We start from the raw sequence: 24,262 nt of genomic DNA, 5'->3' as shown, positions 1-24,262 counted from the left end.
GAAATTAATACTTCAACAATAAAACTATTTATTTTACGCTTAAGCCTGCCATACGTCCCGTAAATTTAGTCAGGACAGGGAAATGTCTCGTATTTTAACTCCGTTCCATTTCTGCTATCAATATCAACTTATTCGAAAAGCAGGGCTCATAGCGAGTCACTTTTTTAACTAAAAGTTATTTTTTTTCGTTGGTCACTAAAAGTTACTTTTTTTTCAGATTTGTCACTAAAAGTTACTTTTTTTTTTGGGAGGTAAAGTGACTTTTTCGTGTGATTTATGTTTTGCATTGGCAGTTTTCTAAGAAAAATATAAAAACAAATGGAAAAAGGCAGAAACTTGTTACTCATTACTCTTCTGAAAGTTTCAGTATGTGAAACAGTCAGCTTCATTCTCACTTCAGCTTTTATTCTTTCTAAAGCACAGTGGATGGTTGGTAGATGCTTAAGCTCTCAAGGTGGGGTTGAGAGCACTTTTGTGTTTATTCTTTCTTCTATCATAATAGCCTTTTAGTTTTCTCTCGTAATAGTTAACGCTCCGCTCAACGTTGTGTGTGTGTGTATTTGTGTGGTTCATCATGTTCGTTTTGTGTTATCGGTGTGCCTATCGGTCACGAATGTCACGAAAAAGTCACGAAATTTAGATTTTGGGTCACGATTTTTTTTATCTTTACAAATGTAAGTACAGATTGGAAAATTTTGTTCTATAAAAGGTCAAAATTTACCACCAAAATTGTCTATGGTCGGCTTTAGACGCTACCAAATCGCATGCAAACCACACTTCTATCGCATGGATGAAAATTCGGCCTAATTCGCACCCAAATTCACTCTTGAGAGTGTTACGAAATTTTATGATTTGGTAAAGAAAAACTCACGAAATTTCATTATGCTTCTTGTATGTTCTTCTTAAGAGTAGGTATGAATTTGAATATTTCATGGCTTTGAGAACTCTCAATGCTAAGTTACATATAATGTCTGAGATGAAGAAATTCGTAAGTAGCCCAGAACTGGTTCCACTTACTCAGAAGCTTCTTACATCTGCTAAGTCTGCTTACCATAACTACAAAGCACACATAGTAAACCTAAGAAAGGAGAAAGCTCAAAAAGAAGAAGTAAAGAAGAAAAGATGAAACAAAACAACAAAGAGAGAGGTGATGGAGAAATTGACAAAGGAAAAAAAGGGGGCATGATGAGATTTTGGTCACTTTTTCGTGTGCTTTTGGTCACTTTTCAACTATTTACAAGAGACCAGACCACTATAAGCCCTGGAAAAGTGAAAAACAAAAAAAATCTGACATTGGCTGGGAATCCTATAGTTAATGAATGAACAGTACACTGTTGCATGTAACAGTTTCGAGGAAGTTATTACATCACCCTGTTCGACTTGATAGCGAGCGAAATTTGCAATGCTACTTTTTCCATTGCCCTTGATGGATACTCTCCGGAGTATTAAAAAAAAAAAAAAAAAAAAAAAAGGATTTGAGTGCTTCTACATTTACAATCAGGGAAGATGACTGACCTTTTCTCCAGCAACACATTAGATAAATTAACAAGAATTATAATCTTTATCAGAGGCTAGGGCCACAGAATTGTGCTTTGGTCCAAGTCTTAGAAAAATGTAAATGTGGTCCTGACAATTACACACGACACAAGGAGAAATATCCGCTTTTCATCAGATTAAACTGACGAACGTAATTTTGGCAAATACAGCCATGTAAATAAATATTGCTAAACGCGCGAAGAATATTGAAGATAGATTGTACCACTGATTTAAATAATTTGCATATTGTTTTCCTGTAAAACATTTTTATAGCACATCTTAAGTTTTTAGGCATCTTAAGTCTGTACAATTAATTGCAGGGTACGAACAGAGAAAAGCAGCTGCTGCTTAGTGAACTTTCGCCTATTATATTCTTGAAAAAATCAAATTAAATAAAATAAAATAAAATCGTTTAGTTTTAGTCTTATGGTTATGCCTGCTATGCTCAAGGTGACGGCGATGATGAGAAATGAATGAAATAACGGAATGAAGAAAGTAGGCGGAAACGTGAGAATCCCGAGAAAACCCCCACACAAGGTGTTTGTTCATCACAAAGCTCACTTGGCGCGAGTTGGGATCGAACTAGGAACCCCATGCACTAGAAGTGAACGCTCTACCACTAAGCCACCGCGGCCTATTATACTTTTGTTCATAACAAGACTACAGTTCATTGCATTGTGTTGGAAAGTAAAGGGGGGGGGGGGATCTGAGATGTTCCGTACTCTCATGGAGAAAATATGACAGGTTTATTTACGCTGAAAGATGTTAATTTCATATAAGACATTTTAAAACATTTATTTATTTCATACAACATGAATTGTATCTTTGTTTTAAATTAATAGACCCCCTTTGGTATTCATATTTGACAAACGTCAGTCAGGCTTCTGGATGATTTGATCTACATTTGTTCGTTTGTCTGCCGAGCTCCTTCATGGCTATGCGGTTAGTGTACGCGTCTTCGTCGTGGGACCCGGGTTTGCTTCCCGGTGGGAGCTCATGTGGTCCGGATTCCACGTTAATCAGTAGGTCCCGTCTCATATAGCCTCGCTGCTGAAAGGGTCGTTAAACAGGTACAACTTTCGGCCTTTTAAGTTAAAATTTTCAGAGTACAAGCACGAGACAGTCTAAATTTCCTGTATAATTTTGGCGGCATACCAACGTAAATATCAAAATGGCGGCCATTTTTTCAAAACAGCGAGTATCCACGCTACGAAGCGCAATTTTCAGTCTTTTAAGTTGAAATTTTGACGGTGGAAGCACGAGATATGCTAAATTTGATGTATAGATTTTCTCGGCGATCGAATGTAAAATTTCAAAATGGCGGCCATTTTTTTAAAACAGCAGTGAGTAGAAAATTGTTGCAAGTTGTGACAATGACAGTCTTGAAATATAAATCATATTTTAACACTTTTACCCCAAAGACATTGAAATATTTCGAAAAAACCCGATTAAACCCGAAAAAACCCAATTAAACCCGAAAATACCCGAAAAAAACCATATGGGCCCAGGTGGGTTGGGCTTTTTCAAAAAAGCCCGGGTTTTTTCAAACCCTGCCGGTAGGCCTACAAAAAGAATAAAGGAACTGACACTGAGACTTTCGAAACGTTTAAAAATAATATATTACATCATATACTGGAAACCAAAGTTTTGAGCTTAACGTTCCGTTCAGCAGCGAGGCTATAATGAGACGTGGACCTACTGATTAACGTGGAATCCGAACCAAATGAGCTCCCGCCGAAACCAAAGTTTTATATAAATATAATAATAATATATAGACGAGGGAGGTACCTATTTTATACAAATTAAATTTGTGGCAAACTCGATAAAATAAATCTACCGGGTTATTTCCGAAATTAATGACGAATTCTAATAGAACGAGTTTGCAACGGTGACTGGGATATAACGAAGCTAGAAGAAAAGTAGACGATTTTTAACCGACGAGGTTCGAAGAAATTCGAACAACGTAAGGTGCTGCCAAAGTTTTAGGACTGCATAATACTGAAATAAATAAAATAATGAAAATAAACATAAACAAATTGTATTATTTCAAACTAGGTGCATGTCTTGAGTTGAAATTTCTTTCCAGTTCTCCCTGTGTTATCTTGAATATTTTGTACACTCATCATATTTCAAATCGTGAACTAAAGACATGTCATAACATTAGTCATGTAGAAATAAACGAAAAAAAGAAAACGAAAATTAAGCACAACAGCTCGATTGTGATCTCTGTCAATGAAATGGATATTATGGCGGAAGAATGTGTGACTATAAAGTAAAGAGTCAAGGAAGATCTACAAGAAATATCTGAAGAGAAAAATTTTTGATAAGTTGAATGGTTTGTTTTCGGAGAATTCAAATGCGCTAAGAGTTGTAAAAAAATAATTTTCTTCCAGTTTACCCAACAATTTCTTCTTAATTTCATTCCCTCACTACACAAAGTGCTTACCTCAGCATAAGGTTCATCAACTGAAGTCCTTCACCTTTCAAGAAAGCATCACGATTAGGAGCATACATTAAACTTGAGCAAAGGCAATTGAACAAATTTTCCATCATTTCATGCTCCTCATTCGAAACTGGGTCATGCCTCTTGTAAAACTAAAATAAAAAAAAGTATATGATGTAAAGTTCAAAATATAAACAACAAACTTCTAATTTTATGGATCTCTTATTACAATTCATACAATCATTATACAATTGTGATCTCGAGAGAGTTTATATGACTACTTGTTGATTGTTGACTTTTTCTTCGATTTTCCGTTTTCCCATCTTGTATTTTTCTTTCCTTGCTAAGGGAAATTTATAGACACTTGAAACTATTTGGATATGTTTCCTAATGTGTAATTTTCAAGAAAATCTTCAAGCCAAACACATCTTCTAAATATACTGGAATTCGGATTTCAAATTAGAGTATTATTCCAATATGGCACCGTTACTGGCGTGACACACACTAATGAAAGATGAACTAAAACTTGAAACATGAAAATAATGTTGGGATAGTGTACGAATGATGTGAGCGAAATTAACCCTAATGTGAAAAAAGGGAGATTGCGAAGAAGTAGCTTCAGTTCCATCAATATATTAAAATAAATCCTGTATGAAAATGAAAGGTTTGTGTAGATTCCGCTGAAATTCACAACTCTGAGGTTCCTCAAAAATAATTTCACAATTTTGTGCAGTAAGTTGCACAGACGGCATTCAAAAGTGTACGAGTAGGGCCGCGGTGGCTCAGCGGTAGAGCATTCACCTCTGGTGCTTGGGGTCCTGGATTTGATCCCAGCCCCCACCAAATGAACTTTATGGTGGACAAACACCGTGTACGTGGGTTTCCTCGGGGTCCTCCCGTTTCCTCCTACTTTCTTCATTCCACCATTTCATTCGTTTCTCATTATCATCGTCTCCTTTAGCTTAGCCGGCATAATTGTGGGACGTAAAACTTAAAGATTTCATTTCATTTTTCAAAAGTGTACGAAGAGAACTGAACTACTGATCATGTATGTGTTGGGCAAAGAAGTTTATATTAGTTTTTCACGAAAACATTACGGTTGAATGTGAAGACTTACAAATATGCGTTGAGTAAGGATGACGGAAAAAAATCATGAAATACGTATTAAATATTTGTAATAAGTATGAAGTTTTTTAAAATAAATAAATAAATAAATAAACAAGATGAACTCTGGTTTGATTTCAGCAAGTCTTACACTTCAGATGAAGATTAAGACCTAGTTCTGAGGAACTTGCTGTTTGTTATTCAACAGAACGATAAACAATGGCAATCTTTTGATCCATACTAATCTTTTTACGTGCATAAAAGGATTACAAAGAAAAAAAATCACCGAGTCTATCTGATTCAAAACATAGGAGTGAAGACCAGTGGGCTGTTCAGTACAAAAGGAGGCCCATTTGTAAATTTCACTCAAGGTCTATTTTTGTAATTAAGGAATAAAGATGCCCAAAATGAACAGTATACAGCACACACTTTGAAGAATGGTTTTACAGCAGAAACACCAAACCCAGTGAACTCATCAATTTGCATTTACAAGGCACGAAACATATTTAAGTGTTGAAAGAGGGAGGGAGGAATTATCTGTTTCGAGGAAATAACAGGGTCAGGAGTAAGTTTGCCAATATAGATGACTGTTCGGTTTTTATCGGACTCACCTTACAAGAAACTTCGCCATCACCACCGATGGTGTTATATTGAATGGGCTATTGTACGGGCAAAGTTTACATTGGAACAAACTCCAGCGAAGCACGGGCAAGGGAATTCGGTCCCACTCCTTCCGTGCGGACGCCAATGTTAGAGATGTCTTTTTAACAGGTCAAAACTGCAGAAATCAATTAGACTGGCATTACGGCCCTTGAAACGGAATGACTAATTCCTAAGTCCGGTTGAATTTCCTGATAAAAACGCAAATATGTTCTGGTGGTATGACTTGAAGAATTATTCATATGGACCCTCATCTGATTGGCATCTGGACCGTACAATTGTAGGGTGTCAATCCGAAAGATAGATGGATAAAATTGATTTCCGGGAGAAGCTTGCATTCACTTTCACGTTTCTACCGACTTTGCGTTTCTACCACAATTTTCCCGCATAACTCAATCCCGTCAAACAATCATAAACCCAGGCCGAAAACTTTACCGGCAGTGGCGAACGAAGTTGCAGTGGCCTTTGGCATCGCTGTCAACGTTATGTTAATGCCGGATTGTGACTACCAGCAGCGAGACGGAAGTATGCTCCATCCATTGTGATGACTGTCTGCTATTTGGACCCCGCCAGGAGCTTCTCACACAGTGCTTTGCAGTTCGTTTTTCTCTTCAACATCGCGCGGGAGTAGGTAGTGTACGCGAATTTTATGAACTCATCTGAGTGGAAACCCTTGTAAATGGCTGTGTTCACAGAAGTCCAAAAATTGAATCCTTTGTTCATCGCATGTTCAACCGGAGGATTTTCCTAGCACGTCGATCGGAGGACCCCCCTTCTTGGAGACCTCTTCCTCATTATTTTTGTAAGAGACAGTTTAGCCAGGGGTTCCTGGTTTACGTAACGGGCCACAATAAGTTTTAGTTTTAGCAGTAGTGTGACCTTATTCTCCACACACTGTTTCATTATAAGCATGTTCAAAAAACGAGCGTGGATAAGGTTACGACATATCCTTTCCAGTAACGGTTTAATTTAGACGCCATTTGACGACACTCACTCACCTACAACTTCAGACATACTAGTGCTCTTGAAAGCAGACGTGTCGTTTCAGCTTTATTCCCCAGATGGCAGTCACGTTTCTAATTTGTTTCAATGTAATCCGAATGCTTTCTGTACTTTTGAATGGAATTTCACAGAATAACCGAATTAGTAATATTATACTTTATACAACGTAATTGTGTTTTGATACTGTGGCAAATGCAATTTCCTAGAAACATGATGACTCTATTGTATCTGAGAAAGAATGACCTTTGCAATTCTAAAAGCTGAACTTCGTGGTTACGTACTTACGAATCAGAGCTTAGGAATGCTGCTAGAAGCAATAAGAATTACAAATACAACTGGAATCAGTATTCTGGCTAATTTTCAACATGACACGTTAAATAGAACAGTGCTAAGTTCTTCATACAGAATATGCTTGATTATGCTCTCTTCTTTTGTTTTGCATTTATCAACAGATATAAATAAAATTACACCATGTTGAACAGACATTTTGCATTAATGTATGTCACTAAATACACTGACTTGCTATTGAATTTGGCACACCTATTTGGTACCTTGTCGGCCCCACTCTGGCCTTAAGAATTGCAACGACACGGCGAGTTAATGACTCCACCTTCTGAACGTCGTCTGAAGGTATTGCAAGCCATTCGTCCTCCACAGCGACCTACAGCTGATCCATTTTACATGGTGGGACTGTATACTCCGTAACACCCTTTCCACAACATTTCATAGATGTTATACTGGATTCAAATCTGGACTGCGAAGTGGGAGCACTGCATTAACTGAAATGTTACCCCTCGAAGCATTCTATGGTTGTCTGGAACCTGTGGGCTGAAATAATCGTCTTGATGGAAAATGTCCATTCCGCTGGCATGAACCATGGTCACGAATGAACCATGGGTGGACTGGTTCCCTAGGATGTCCACATAGCTGTTAGCTTTCAGGGATCCTCTTATGCGGGCTACTCGTTTCAATGATGCTCAATTGAAGATGCCCCAGGCCATAATAGAACCCCCACCACCATGCACTGTATGAACCTGACATGCAGGATCCATGGCTTCATGCTGTTGTCGCAATATTCGGACTCGCCCATCAGCGCGATGCAATTGAAATTAGGTCTCCAGACTACCTGTCCATGGTCCAATCCCTGTACCTTCAAGCCTATGTAGTGTTCAGTCCGATAGGGCCTGTAAGCAGGGTACTCGGGTTAATCTGCGGCTCTTTAAGTCAATACGATGCAGGGAATGTCGAACTGTCCATGCAGAAACACTTCCGATGGAACTCTCATTCAGATGGGATGTGATTTGCGACAGGATCTGACCCCTGTTAGTTCGTACGATACGGCTCAGCCGGCGTAATCCATGTTCACTGAGGTCGCACTGATCTTTGCACTGTAAAACGTTCCCGGACTCCCCTGCATTTAAATAATCTCGACACACCCTTGCAACTGTAGTACGCGAGAATCCCAGTTGATCTGAAATCTCTAAAATGGAGCGCCCTATTCATCAACCACTAACAATATGCCCTCGGGCAAACAAGTCTAAGTCTCGTGTTTCTCTAGTTTCGCTCGTCACGACTTGTGCGTCTTGAAGCCACAGGTCCTGTCCATTTATACCACCAATGCGAGTAATCGGGTAAATTATATGTGGGTGTGTCAATGCGAGAATTTCAGTTAGGTGTGCCTAATTAGTCAGTATAAGTACTCTAATAGAAAATAAAAGTTTTACATATTTTACGTTGATTAATGTTATTTCTCTGAATAATTTTACTTTCTATGTACTGGAAACATCCTCAGATGAATTGGCCATTGAAGATAGATCGAGTTGTGATTCCATGTTTGACATTTTTTGTTTTCCTCCATGTATTAATGGATACCACTTTTCAATCTTCACTTTAAACTTCTCAGACACTAGTTAGTGTTTATAGTCCTTTATACGAAAAATGTATAAAAAATGTATTAAAAGTCACATGCTAACAATAGCAATTCCTTACTTACACCACCAGAATCATAATAGGCAGTCCCTATCATTAATTTTTTGTCGCTAGTTATTATGAAAAATTACTGAAACGGAAATTTTCCCATGACAAGAAAAATTAGTGCTCACTATAGAAACTGGCTACTATTAATCATGGTGATGTAAATGAAGAATCTCTATTTTTCGTAAGCGAATGTTAATACATTTATTGAACATTTTTCGTATTAAGGCCTGTAAACACACTTTCATAATGTGTAATGATGTAATAATATGTAACAAGTATCTAAAAATTTTAAAGTGAACACTAAAAAGTGATATCTATTACTACACGGAAGAAGAAGAGGAATCAAAAGAGACAAGCATTTAAGTCGCAACTAGATCTATCTTTAAAGATCAATTTTCTCTTGCGGATGCTTCTAGTACATGGAAGTGAATTTGTTAGGAAAATAACATTAATCAATGCAAGGTATAAAAAACTTTTATTTTTTATATAATATATAATTGTATGAACAACACGAAAACCTTAACATACTAAATATTCCAAGTTATAATTTTGTATATTATACAAGCCTGGTAATAATCTAAATGTAAAACTAATTCAATACTTACGGCAAGCTGCTGAAGAATAACATCAATGCCATCAAGTTCTCCAAGAAGCTGTCTATTTTCTTGATGATTCTGAAGGAGTATGGATAATATTTCACTAGCATACAACTTGTTACCATCAAAAGGCATTTTTACACGAAGCCGCTTTAAAAGCCATTGCAATAAACCTTGCTTTGCTGCATCAGGACAAATTTCTGGACGAAATTCTGTCAAGTTTTCAAAAATTGCTGAAAAGGAAGAGATTTAGTGGAACTATCAAAGTAAGCCTAAAAGCACAAAAATATATTTTATCGTTCCGGCAAACACGTTACCACGTATCAGCAACAATTACAAGATTGTTATAATCTCTTATTGTATAACGACAATTATATTTTATGATACCATATAAATACTATATGACTCACTAATCATACTACATGAATTTTCAACTGTATTAATACCTTTTTTTCTTGAGGTTGCTAAAAAATATACCAGATTCAGCGATGCAACTACGCTGGGGGCTAGAACTCGCCTTAGCGACCCCCTGACCAACCAAACTAAAATGCTCCCCCAAATATTTGCCCGATTTTGCGCCCTCCCAATCCGGAGCCCAAGTCTCGTTTGTCCCATCCTAGTTACATCACTGACCAGTTTTATAGATTTGCATTTAACTGTTTAATACTTCTTGGGATGTCTCTCCTTTCCTAATCTCTTAAGCCAGAACCTGCACATAGCGGGATGAGAGCTCAAAAAAGAGATTAGTCTTATGTTTTATTAAATTTTTTTTCTTCTTCGGACTAATTAATTGTCAATATGCGTTGGCTACGACCAGGGTCCATCAAAATTCGTGATTCAGAAGGTTATGTTGATTGCAAGACCATGGGGAGTCGTTGTAGTACCAAAAAGTGGAAGAAAATTCTTTTAAAAAATAGTAAATTTTCATATAAAAAATTATATTTTTTGTTATTGTCTTGAGTTGAGAATAGTTCGGAATGATTTTGTTTGGTAAACATGCATCAGAAGCGTTTTTTTAAACATTTCAAATCACAAATAAAAAGAGTGCGAACTGAAAAGTTTCCGATTTTATGAGTTCTGCAATTTTCTACGGTTTTTACATTGTACAATTTCTGTGCCTCCTTGAGTCTCGTTCATTCCAAAGTTAAGTATCCCTTAGACAGGTGCGCATATAGAGCCTCTACAACGATTAAGTGCATAAACTTGAATTGTTGACCCAGAACCCGAAATATCCTGCAAACGGGAACTAGCCAGGAGGCGAAAAACTAGGACTTTAAAAGGTTTAGGCTGAACAATACCCGAAAATGTTCTGGAGATTTTACCTATAACTTCCTTGTGTCCTCTGAACCTTTCATTTCATCTTTGCGGCTTCAATAACTATCAATAGCCTCAAGCGACTTGGGAAATGAGGCTAAGTTTCTGCTCATTCTTCCTGAGGATGCGGATAACAACGATCAGTTGAAGACACGATGACCACACGCCGAAAATTTGGTAGATGATGTCGAAGAAATGAGTTGAACTGCGTTTGATTCCGTGGAGACTGATTAGTACTAACTATTCTAGTAGGCATGTTCATACTTTTTTAATTAACAGAATTTCGATAACATCGCTTTTGTTTCATAATATGGATATATTTTATCTTTTTTTAAAGTATTTTTTATAGATGCAGAAATGATCGTTTCAACTTAACGCTATTTATAGATGCAGAAGTAGGTATATATGCCTCTTTGCCTACACTGAATATGTGAATTAAATGTTGTAAAAAAATGGTTAACATTTGTGAGTGAGAATTTCTGATTTTTTTTTTTTTGTTTTGTTTTTTATGATAAGTACATATTTCTTTTCTTTTTACATAATTATATAGTTTAATATTTATTATGTTACATGAACATACTTTTCAAGAAAAGGAATATTTTGTTAGGCCACATTACCACGTTGAATGAATCTTGTAGCTGTCATAAAAAAAAAAAGCCTTGCAACCCGATCTTTCTATTTACTATTTAGATGTTACAACTTCTTGAAAGCAAGAAAGGTGTCTCCACACATGCAGCACTGCACTCTAGTGAACAAACAGTGAACTACCTAATTAAAAACGTGTATTTTGACGCACTTCCCTTCCCTGTCCAAAAGAATCCGTTGTTTCGGAAGCGGTGAAACTGTTTTTTCCTTTATGTCAGCGGGAGGGCGATAGTAAGTAGCAAGCAAGACGTTCCAGAAAGTTGCACATTGTTCAACTCCTTGCAAGATGGAAAAAATGTTGTGTGTTCCTTTCAAGACTATGTTTACATGGTAAAATATGGTAGGGTTTCAAGATTTTTGTTATGACAGCTACAAGATCCATTTAACGTGGCAATGTGGTCTTAGGCAGGTTATTTTTCAATTTTACTATACATTGAAGGTGTTACAACATATCAAAAGTATTATTTGAAATAAAAATAGATTTTCTTTATTTTCCACATCTTTGTCTTTTTTTTTTTTTTTTTTTTTTCTTTTCAAAATTTTATAATCAAACTGGGCAAATTGGGCTGGGCCGATTAAACCACTCAACAGTTTGGTGAAACTAGCAAATGTGACTTTTTTTAAATTCCAACTCAATTTTCATAGTTTTTTTTTTTTCGGTCGGCAGCGTGATCCTGTAATCCAGCTCTCTTAAAGGTGCCACAGGTCCTGGAGAGCGGCTTATACCAGTAATGACCAGTTCACACGCCAATTACACTGGATCAAGCTTCCGTTGTGGTTCTGAACCGACGTTAGCTGTAAGTCCTGTACTCCAAACCTCAGTATTGCATAAGGACGTAAAGTACAATATTAAAACTCAAATTTCAGGGTCTTAACTTCCTAATTATAGCCCAAGAAGGACTATGTCCGGCCACAGTGCTTCTTCAGTAGAGAGTTAACATCTAGAATTCTGAAATCTCGAAAACTTATTGAAAACAGTTCACTACTAACAAATCAGGTTTTAGCTATAGTATGTTGCCCCATTTACATATTCAGGGTGTCTATTAAAATTCCAAAATGAAATTTCGTGACCTTTTCTTTACCAAACCATAAAATTTTGTAACATTCTCAAGAGCGAATTTGGGTGCGAATTAGGCTGAATTTTCATGCAGGCAATAGAAGTGTGCTTTGATAGCGATTTGGTAGCGCCTAAAGCCGACCATTGACATTTTTGGCGGTTAATTTTGACGTTTTATAGAAGAAAGTTTCCCAGTCTGTACTTATATTTGTACCGATAAAAAAATTCGTGACCTAAATGCTAAATTTCGTGACTTTTTCTTGACTTTCATGACCGTTTTCTGATTTCGTGACTGATAGACAGCCTGATATTGAATGCTTACATCAGCAGATCTTTATGGTGAAACAATTTATTTCAACAAACATCTTGCTTTTTTCTACGAATGTTTTCTTCAACTATTTATTACTATAAAATAAAAAATGCAAGTTTTTACTCCTCTGAAACAGTTTAAAACTAGATTGTACTTCAAGCAAAGAAGATAGAAGAGAAAGTATCCTCATCCTTATCCCTTACCATTGTGACCGGTGGTCTTGCGAAACGACGGTGCTACCGTCGAAATAAATCAGTTTTCTGTGGAGACCGTAAGTAGAGTGGTGAAGTATTTTGAAGCTAACATTATTATTAATTTCGAATTTAACTTCATTATTAAGTAATTTTGCGCGTTGCTATTAACTGTACTGTACAATGCGGTTGGTGATAACTTGTAAACATTGTTTATTAAACAATGCAATCATGTTTGTACCGGGTTGTAAATCAAGATACAGTGACTGAATTTCGTAGATGGATGAAACAATTCCACGACATGAGCAATTCACTATCACACATAAGCAGTACTTGCGACTTTTTTTTTCAGTCGATACATTTCTCGTGGATGAAGAAATATTTGAATTACCACAAGAAAAAGAAAAACCCAAACCAGTTGCGATTTCCAGGCATTTTCCCTGACTTCTAAGTATTTCTCAACACTAACAATTCCCGGAAACGGACAATGCGCCTGCTGCGAAAAGAAAGAGAAACGAAGCTATGTTTCACTAGCCTCCTCATGAAAGCTTCTGCATCATTAGCCATTATTGAATGAACCATGACTAGTAAGAAAACCTTGCAAATCTCAATAATAAAAATAACATGTTTTTCTCAACCCACAAATCTATCACATTAAAAAAAAAAAGTAATTTTCACTGTAAAAGTAATACTTCTTTTTCCCCACAAATCTTGCACCTTTAACGCCCTTTTGACTGGCCTAATGGCTAACTTTTGGTGCACGTGGTCATGGGTTCTATTTCCGATGGGAGAGCACAAAAAGTTTTGTTTCACAATTATTCATTTTCATTAATCATCTGCCTCCTTTAGCCTAAAGGGTATCATCGTGGAAGACTAAACTAAAAATTATATTTTTCATTTTATCTTCAAGTGTCACTATCCCATGCTTTTGAAGAGCTCCTCCGTGGCTAAGTGGTTAGCGTACGCGCCTTTGGCGTGGGAGACCCGGATTCGATTCCCGGCGGGAGCTCATGTGGTTCGGATTCCACGTTAATCAGTAGGTCCACATCTCATATAGCCTCGCTGCTGAAAGGGACGCTAAACTAAAATCAACTCAACTCAACCCATGCTTTTGAACGTTTTTGTAACTAAAATCTTATGACTATATTTCCTTACTATTATACACGAAACATGGCTATTGAGAGCGAAATATGTACTCATGACGCGCAGTATCGGCCATCTGAACCAACACAGTGAAAACATATTATTCTATTCATTCTGCTGCACCATAAAACAAATACATAACACTTTATTAAAGAAGAATACAATATTAAGATAACTTTTTCCTTTTATTTACTTTTTAATCAATTATTAAGCAAAATTTAATAATCATATTGCGCTATGTTTATTCTTAATGTTCCATTTATGACATCTACTAATTTAAAAACAAAGGAAAATACTGAACTGAATGTAACATAATACAAAATCTCAATACTTCAGTTACATGAGTACGCACATAGGAACACCACTGAATCATTAACTTCATCGTTTTGCAACAACTAATAAAATGCAACATCTTAACAAACTAATTAACTAACAAAATTTGATTTTGATTTAAGTTCAGTCTCTCTTTCAGTAAAAGGACCTACAGCCTAACCACACAAGCTCCACCAGGAATAGAACCCGGGTCTCCCAGTAAAAGGCGCGTACGCTAACCACGTAGCCACGAGGGAGCTTCTAACTTATAATAATAATAATAATAATAATAATAATAATAATAATAATAATAATAATAATAATAATAATAATAATAATAATAATAATAATAATAATAATGATCTAGTTATTATTACAAGTAGCCAAAAATTTACCCATCTATTAGTAACAAGAACATACCCATTGTATTATGAACACCTTCTGCCTCTTCTTTAACTGATTCATCAAGTCGTTCTAAATTTTGAACTAGAAGCGCGCACACCTGCTGCTGAAGTAAAGCGTCAATAAGAGAATCAGCACCTTCCTTACTTTCATGAAGAATATCAACATCAGTCAATTCCTGTGAAGAAAGAAAATAATATATATGCGCCAGTTCAGTTACTATTGTTACTAACGTAAGCATATTCTCAACGTAAAATGACGTAATGAAATGAAATGGAATTTTTGAGTTTTACGTCCCACGTTTATGCCGGTTAGGCTAAAGGAGACGGTGATGATGAAAGATGAATGAGATGGTGGAATGAAGAAAGTAGGAGGAAACGGGAGAACCCCAAGGAAAGCCACGCACACGGTGTTTGCCCACCACAAAGTTCAGTTGGCGGGAGCAGGGATTGAACCCGGGACCCCAAGCACCAGAGGTGAACGCTCTACCACTGAGCCACCGCGGCCCATAAAATGACGTAGTCTCGGGTTCGACTCCCAATGGAAGATCACTAAGAATCTGAATTCATTACGGTAACTAGGAGTCCATCTGAAACTGAAGGAGCACGTCTCATATAGCCTAGGTGCTGAACAAGAACGCTAAACTTAGATACACATCAACGGGTTCCTGGTTCGATCCTAGTTCGCGCCAAGTGAACTTTGTGGTAGGAAAACATCGTGTGTGTGGGTTTTCTCTGGGTTCTCTTACCCTACCCACTCTTGTTTTCTTTCATTTTCATTAATCTTACTATCACCGACTCCCTTAGCCTCAGTGCATAATAATGGGACATTAAACTAAACACAAAAAGTAAAATGATTTAAATAAAATTAAGAAGTACCCACATTGCTCTTCTCTACCGTATTATAGATTTATAGAACAATCATCAAGTTCTTTTATCTTTACCAATAACACTGTCAAAATAAAAGAAGGAAAAACTAGTTAGTAGAGATAGTATGAATTGGAATATATTACTAGGTGACAACATACACTGAATGTATTGTAATTTGTTATACTGAACACAGGATACTTCAAATCAATTACGCTCATCTTTCAAATATCCTTGTTTTCTTTTGCCGCAGCTAAGCTAACTAATGTATAATGTAGATGTTAAAGTTGTTAGAAGCTTGTAGTCAGTTCATCGCAAGCCACCATCTTGCACTTTACTTGAAAAACACTCAAAACTCTTCAAGTTTATTGTAGTATACCAAAATTTAAAATTCCCAAGATTATTGTATATAAATGTTATATACTGTCTATTAATATACAACATAAACAACAATAACGTTGTATATTATATACTAATATACAACGTAAATATTTGAATGTTGTATTTTATCTATTTATGCAAATAATTTAAGGTTGGCTTGAGTATAAATTCGCTTCAGTTTAGACTCGTCATTCGTTCATAATTACGTAAGTCGAAGAGAGGCTGAGCCTTCGAGGTTGACTTCATCACAAAAAAAGAAATAAAATAAAAATAAATAAATAAATAAATAAAATAATAATAATAATATGTGACTTTTCATATTAACCTTTTACAAGTCTTGTTTTTTTTCTTTCTTTATTATCTCAAACACTCTTTATACACGTTATAAAAACAGCTAATAAAATTAAAACCTTTTTATCACTACACTATTAATTTTATATTCTCTTTAATTTATTTTGTTTCTATCTTTCAATGTTCTGTAAAAAAGTCAAATTTAAAGAAACCACAAACTAACAATTAAAAGTTCAATTTTCAATTGGCACTCTAGCATTTAGTATTATTCACAAAATAATATTTTCCGTAAGTAGAAGCTTTGTTTTGTATATACTTAAACACAAACAAACTATTTGCTGAGCAAAACAATATATTTACATAAAAACTACATACGTATTACAGTTTCGCCAACTAACACGTATGTAGTTTTTATGTGAATATATTGTTTTGCTCAGCAAATCGTTTGTTTGTGTTTAAACAAAACTAGGAATGCAATGGATATACCCGATTGCAATGAAATGAGCTGAGCGAGCTTAAACTACGTAATCAGGGAGCGTTTTTCGGTGATTATTCCTCGATGGTACATCGGATTTTTGATTTCGACCTATGTTGTCACTCAGCATGACATACTCTATCATCGTGCTAAGTTTGGTTGAGATCGGCCAAACGATCTAGGAGTAAGCGTTTTTCGGTGATTATTCCTCGATGGTACATCGGATTTTTGATTTCAACCTATGTTGTCACTCAGCACGACATACTCTATCAGCGTGCTAAGTTTGGTTGAGATCGGCCAAACGGTCTAGGAGTAAGCGTTTTTCGGTGATTATTCCTCGATGGTACATCGGATTTTTGATTTCGACCTATGTTGTCACTCAGCACGACATACTCTATCAGCGTGCTAAGTTTGGTTGAGATCGGCCAAACGGTCTAGGAGTAAGCGTTTTTCGGTGATTATTCCTCGATGGTACATTGGATTTTTGATTTCAACCTATGTTGTCACTCAGCACGACATACTCTATCAGCGTGCTAAGTTTGGTTGAGATCGGCCAAACGGTCTAGGAGTAAGCGTTTTTCGGTGATTATTCCTCGATGGTACATTGGATTTTTGATTTCAACCTATGTTGTCACTCAGCACGACATACTCTATCAGCGTGCTAAGTTTGGTTGAGATCGGCCAAACGGTCTAGGAGGAGTTCGCGGACAACCAAACGGCTAACCCGAGTATAAGAGCTTCGCTTCGCTCAGCTCAATAATACTATATTCTTACAATCTACAAACCTGGAATCCAGGAAGACTCACTGTTTCCAGTAACTATAGTCCTCATGACCACATATTTACTTCCCCCAATTTCCCACGCTCAGGCTCTCTCATCGTACCTCAAAAACCCAAATCAGTTCTTACCCATTATTCGCTTTATCACCAAATCTCTACATCTTACCAATTTTCTTAGTCTCTGTAGAACTAATTTCATTTTACACCAACATACTACTCACCAGCTGATCTCAGCATCCTGGAACAATCCCTAATCACATGCTTCAAATCACAAAATCCCAATGCACAACTCCCAATATGATAGCTCAGTTTGCCATGACATTCTTACAAGATTTAACACTATTACGTTAATAAAATAATCAACAATGAACGATTTAATCTATTATATTTGACGTAAAGATCTTAATAAAACGCATTCAAATGAGTCTGAATTCATATGTGCGACATTGGATATTAAATTAAATTAAATTAAATTTTTAAGTTCCACAAGTACAGTGACTAGACGTGTTGCTTTATTCTAAGAATAAAAATCATTGTTAACACATGACATGCTAATAAGATTTTAATCTTCATACCTGCAACAAATCCACGACAGCAACAGCAATGTCTGTATTATCATGGGCGAGAAGTTCAAGAAGTGAAGGAACAGCCATCAGTTCCACCATAATAGGATACAAATCAGGGACTGTTGCGACCGCATGCATTTCCTGAAGAGCTTCATGAAGTTCCACTTCTGATTCCATAAACCTGAAAGAAACAATAAGTCAGTAGAACTCGTGGCATACTGAAACACTAAGTAGCATAATTTTATTTTAGATAATGCTATATGATTTTAATTGAAGGAATCTTCTGCAGCTTATGTATTTCTCAAGAAGACTCTATTGGTTTTTTAATTCACATTAACTAAAAACCCTGTTCGGCCTAAGCTCTAAACTACGATAAACAAAGCCACGTGAAACTAAATCTCGCTGATTTGCTGTTGGCCTACCGACGCTTGTATTCCTCCGCAAAATAGTTCATATGATTTGATTATTACTTTCACTATGAAGCTCCACATAAAACTACTACATTATTATAAATGACAAAAATATAATGCAGATTATCTAATAATACTGCAGTCGAGTGTAGTTAATGAAACAATAGAAATAAACACTAAGCATGCGCAGTAATTATGGCGCCAATTCAACTGTGGAGGCGTGTTCTGCTTTCAAGCCTGAAAGACGGCTGGCATGAATCCCGGTTCCGCGAATGTTGTGGTGAAACACCAACAAGGGAAACCTTTGCTCACTAAGCAACAACTGTTTACCAGCGAAATTCAAATCATTTTTTTTAATCTTTGGCCTTTGTCTTTCTTTTCTGCTGCTGCTGTAAGTATCTGGACAACACGAGACAGTATTGTCAAAATGCACGTGTATAATTTGCTCCTCCCCGTGGGGAGTGGGAGTGATACATCACTAGCCAATCGTATTTGTGACAAGCGGAAGGATACAAATATTTTGTTTATCGGAGTATAAAGCTTACGCTGAACAGAAAATAGTGAATATTTCCGCATCTCGCTCATCTCCTTCCATTGACTCTCTTTTTATTGCACGGGTCGCAGACCGAAAGAATAGAGAAAGTAGGGATACTTTTAATTTTGTATTTTCAAAATTTTAATTGAACACAGTCAGTGTGAGAGTGAGTAAGTGGACGCAGTGAAACATGGGTTAGGACCAAGCACCCTAGCTACGATAAAACATTCATTATCGTAATCAGTGCAACGCATTAAACAATTATCATTATATTCGTGGCTCGACAGTGCAAATACATTAACATTTATCAGCATTTATCACCCCTGAAACATCAAATTCAATATAAACATTTGTATTACGTTAAGTACGAATTCTAAATAATTAATTATTGTAGTAAAATACGCATTCAACTGCAACGTTCTGTCGTGTATATGTGGATTGAATCAATAACCCTATAAACACGGTCCGATAGAAATGAGGTCCTCCGAATAAGCGTATCGATTCGTAATACATCAATCATCCACCAATTAAATCCAAAAATATCAATATCTCGGAACTTATTAAAGATACAGACATGAAACTTGGTATTTGAATTTTCCATGTAAAATAACTAAACAATATATCAGCGTTCTTTTTTTCTTAATATTTGACCTAGAAAGGAAGAAAAAAAAAGGGTGAAGATGGTTCGAGCAATGTAAAATATTGCCTGTAATGGCACCAGAAAGCATTTGCCAGTGTTATATGACTGATTTATAGGACAAGGTTGAGTCATAAGTCTTGCAGTATTTTCACAATACAAACAGCAGGTGCATGTATACGCAGTGATCGATCGGTAGTACGGTCACAAGGCCCACAAGGTAGTGTGGCATGTGGACTATCTAACAGGAGGCCGCCACTCCGTAAGAATCTTCAGTCAGTTTTTAGTGGCAATGACGATGAGTTCTAACAACCTCTGATAAGTGAACTGTTACTGTATGAGTTCGAACTGTGGAAATAACACTGCACCATCAACCCAAAACATTTGCCATGCGAAACGGAAACTACAGCACAGTCTCATTAGTTCCAGAAATTTCGTGCAGGTTGTAAAAGTATCGAAGAGCAGTCAAGGTCCGGCCGCCCCAGGGTAACAGGTTCTAAGGTCATACAACATCTACTGATTAAAATCAATCTATCAGCATAGGTTGTCAAATCACCTCGGAATGTTCCAGTCCAGTGTAGTTCGTCACCACGAATTCGGGAAAACCATCAGAAGCAGCAGCATTGTGCCACGTAAGTTGACTCCAATCTAGGCCAGAGGAGTGGATGCGTGTCGATTATTGCGAGCATAAAGTCATGGACTGTTTCAAGCATACAGTCATGCTCTGTGCGTGGTGGAATACGAGTTGGTAATTCACTTCTAGCTCGTCCCGAAAGGTCATACCATTAATGCTGTCCTTTATTTTGAACAGTTGGAGCAGATGTATGCTGCACTACTCCAATAATATTCTACATTGGTGAACCGAAAGCGCGCCCTGCCACAACAGGATAACGCAAAACCACACCTGGCTCGAAAAACGCCAACAAAAAAATCAGGAACTTAATGGCAACGAACTGATACGACACCTGCCATTTAGTCCTGATCTTGCCCCTTTAATTTTGCTACCTGTTTTGATCCATGACACAATTCCTGAAATCATGATGCTTCACTAACCAGCAAGAAATGAAAACAGCCGTGACTAACTTCTTTGCCTCTAAGGACACGACGTGGTAGCGATGAAATTCCAGGAAGGTGGCTGCACAGTCCAAAGCTAGGGACTATACTTTGAATGTTAACCTGCCTTTTTTTGTACTGTAATAAATGTAGGTATATTGTGTACCAGGATACTGAAAGACTTATGAGTCATCCTTCTATTAAATATCTTCATTGTTCTTTCTATCGACACAGGGGTTTCTACCGATGGGTTTTCCGTTTACCCCATCACGGCTCTGATTTAGGTGGAGATTCTGTTTAATACTGTTATTTACTCTTTAATCTCCCTTCTAACATTTGGCAATAAAGTTGTAGCATGACATTGATGAAATGCTATGCTATATCCTAAATCGAGATAACTGCCAAAGAAGATGGAATATTTTATAAACAGAAACGTATTCTGCTAACCAATCGTAGCGACGCTGGACGGTTGTGATTTTACCACTTTTGTGTCCAGTGCAGCTGGTAGGTACACAGACCGTCATACAAGATCACTAAGGGCACGAGTTTTTCGCACTAAGAATTTGAAAATTTCGTGTTTCGTTTATCATATTTCGCGTTTTGTCGCATTTTCCGAATAAAGTTTCGCATTTTATAGCTCTCGTGGAAAAGATATTCAATGACATTTTTTACAATCTTTCTTTTTATTCATAGATCACTACAGAAATTACCTAAAAACAAAATATGCTGAATATTTTACTTGACATTGTAAATTTTACTCATAGAAAATTATTTTTTTTAAAACCAAACTGAAGGAAAATCAGTAAACTTACTATGAGTAGGAAAGTTTTGCTGTCTTCTGAAAACACATAGGCAAAAGTTACATTTAAGCATTAAACAAAAGCATACTTGAAAGAAAACCTCTCACAATTGGCATTGATTGGAAGCCACACATATGTAAGTGCATTTGCAACAAACTTTAAACAATCATCACTTCGCAACTTTCGTCCATTCAAAACATTCACTACACTGCACTTTCCAGACGAATCACTTGTCAGGAGTTCATAGACCACTTTGTAAACCTCCAAAGACGGTACTTCATAATCAGATGCTTGCATTTTTTAAAAGAAAGCAAAGTTTCCAAAAACTTTCATAACTCAACAATGTCTGGTTCACTACTGCATGCAATTACAGAAGGATCAAACAGCTTCCCCAAAGCATCATATATTTCTGTAGTTTGTGAGTCTTTTCTTTGGGAAGAAAGCTTCAAGAATGATCTTTCTGCACATTTTTTTAAAGTCGCATTCAGCACTAACCCTCTTTTCACTTGGTAACAAACTTCTCTCAAGTGTGTGCTTTAATTTTTTCACCAGACGTTCTGCAAAAAACCGTCCAATTGAGTACTGAGTCTGTCAAGATGACTACTTAACAGATGTGCTGTAGGAGATTTGTCGGTCTCAGTGAAAGTTATAAAATCGACAAGGTTACCACAATTATCACTAACAAAACTTACCTGAGCCTTCAAAATTAGCTTCTTGTCTTTCAAATTACTTTTGAGCGTTTTAGCTTGAGATCGTCGCATTTTGAAAGGAATTGATCTAGTGGTACTAAGTATTTGCCTAAATACGCAATGGTATGGAACCAACTACTCCACCTAGTCAGAACAGGCTCGGGAAACAACTTGGGTTTAAAATCAGGGTATTTCTCTTTAAGAAAACTCTGGTACTTGCTTTTGAGTTTCCTTGCGTTCAAAAATGCATTTTTCACTTTGCACACACAATTATTAAGTTCTTTCAAGTGTTCTGCCAGATATCTACAATCAAGCTCACTTTATGTGACCAACACTGTAGTTCACATAAACCATATGCGTGCCAATTATCACAGACAACGTGTCGAGGCACTTGCACATATAACGTACACTGTCCGAGAGAAAACTAATATTATTCTCATACTCAATGCTGCAGCGGGGCAGTGTGTCTACTATCACTTGAGAACATGTGGTTGCATTAACTGGACACAGAAAAGTAACAGTAAGCAAAAAACACTCTTGGTCCAACAGGATTCCTACTAATCTGGAGAAATCTATTTCCCTGACTTCTCCCTGACCTTTGCCAGGAAATTCCCTAACTTTCATGAGTGTCGGATGACGCTGACATGTAAGGAATAAATAACGGTGAATATTTATATATAAGAACATCTATTCTATAGAGACAAATAATAATCAATTGCTCATGCGTACATTGCACTTATCACTCATAAAAATCTGAGCAACGTTCTATACTGTGATCATTAATGGTTGGCTAAGCTTAAATTGGTGTACAATTGCTGTTAGAAAAATATATATATATATATATTTTATAAAATTTCCCTGACTCTCCCTGATTTCCAGTCTTTATCCCTGAGTTTTAGTCCACGAGCTTTCACGTCGAAAATGGCCTGAAACAAGGAGATGCGTTGTCGCCATTATTATTTAACTTCGTTCTGGAATACGCTATAAGGAAAATCAAAGATAGCAACCAGGGCTTACAGTTGAACGGCATTCACCAGGTTATGGCATATGCTGATGATGTAAATTTAATAGGAGATGATAGGAGAACAATAGAAAGAAATGCAGAGATCTTATTAAACGCTTGCAGGGACATGGGTTTAGAAGTAAATGCTGAGAAAACTAAATACATGGAAGTGCATCGGGACCGGAATACAGCAAATTATGGATGCGTTAAAATACTAAATAATACTTTTGATAAAGTGGATACTTTCAAATATCTAGGATCAATATTAACAGAGGAAAATCATATTCACGGAGAAATTAAATGTCGACTAAAAGCAGGGAATTCGTGTTACTATTCGGTTCAAAATCTCTTGTCGTCGCGAATTCTGTCGAGGAATTTGAAACTTAAAATATACAAAACGATAATCATGCCTGTTGTTCTGTATGGCTGCGAAACATGGTCACTTACTCTGAGGGAAGAATATAGACTGAAAGTATTTGAGAACAAGATCCTGAGACGAATATTCGGACATAAGAGGAACGGGAATGGGGAATGGCAGAAGCTTCATAACGAGGAACTACATAATTTATATGGTTTACCCAACATTGTTAGGGTCGTCAAGTATAGGAGGCTTAGATGGGCGGGTCATGTAACTAGAATGGAAGAAAGTAGAGACGCTTTCAAAGTCTTGACTGGAAGACCAATCGGAAAACGACCATTAGGAAGACCTAGGCGCAGATGGGAGGACAATATTAAGATGGATCTCGCAGAGATTGGAATACAGAGTAGAAACTGGATGCAGTTAGCTAAGGATAGAAGTCAGTGGACAGCTTTTGTGAACGCGGCATTGAACCTCCGGGTTCCATAGGCCATAGAGTTAGTTAGTTAGTTAGTTATCCCTGAGTTTCCCTGACCAATAGGAGCCCAGTCCAAGGTTCCCTCCATTGTACGGGCCTAAACGTCAGTGGTCTCATCGCACATTACTGCCACTTTTTCACCATGAAGGGGCTCTCTGGCTAGCAAATTAAAACGGCTCCTCCCCATCCAGCTGCGATGGTGAAAGCTAATGCGCAACATGTTCTCTATAGCCGTGTCCAAATCACACA

At 36.9% G+C, this 24,262-nt stretch overlaps 1 protein-coding gene across 1 annotated transcript in view; it reads right to left on the bottom strand.

The window, feature by feature from the left end:
* LOC145693463 (beta-catenin-like protein 1) overlaps nucleotides 1-24,262 on the bottom strand; it is a 69,056-nt gene that overhangs the window by 20,994 nt on the left and 23,800 nt on the right. Inside the window, exons 4-7 of the mRNA XM_081769491.1 lie at nucleotides 18,060-18,231; nucleotides 14,711-14,870; nucleotides 9,328-9,551; nucleotides 3,983-4,131 (exon numbers count right to left, since the gene is read on the bottom strand). Of these exons, the coding sequence (XP_081625617.1) occupies nucleotides 3,983-4,131; nucleotides 9,328-9,551; nucleotides 14,711-14,870; nucleotides 18,060-18,231 (705 nt within the window). The remainder of the gene's footprint in view (nucleotides 1-3,982; nucleotides 4,132-9,327; nucleotides 9,552-14,710; nucleotides 14,871-18,059; nucleotides 18,232-24,262) is intronic.

The sequence above is a fragment of the Thermobia domestica genome, chromosome 8, assembly GCF_964235325.1.
Source record: "Thermobia domestica chromosome 8, izTheDome1.hap1.1, whole genome shotgun sequence".
In the NCBI taxonomy this organism is placed as follows: domain Eukaryota; kingdom Metazoa; phylum Arthropoda; class Insecta; order Zygentoma; family Lepismatidae; genus Thermobia; species Thermobia domestica.
This window is presented reverse-complemented; position numbering and strand designations above follow the sequence as displayed.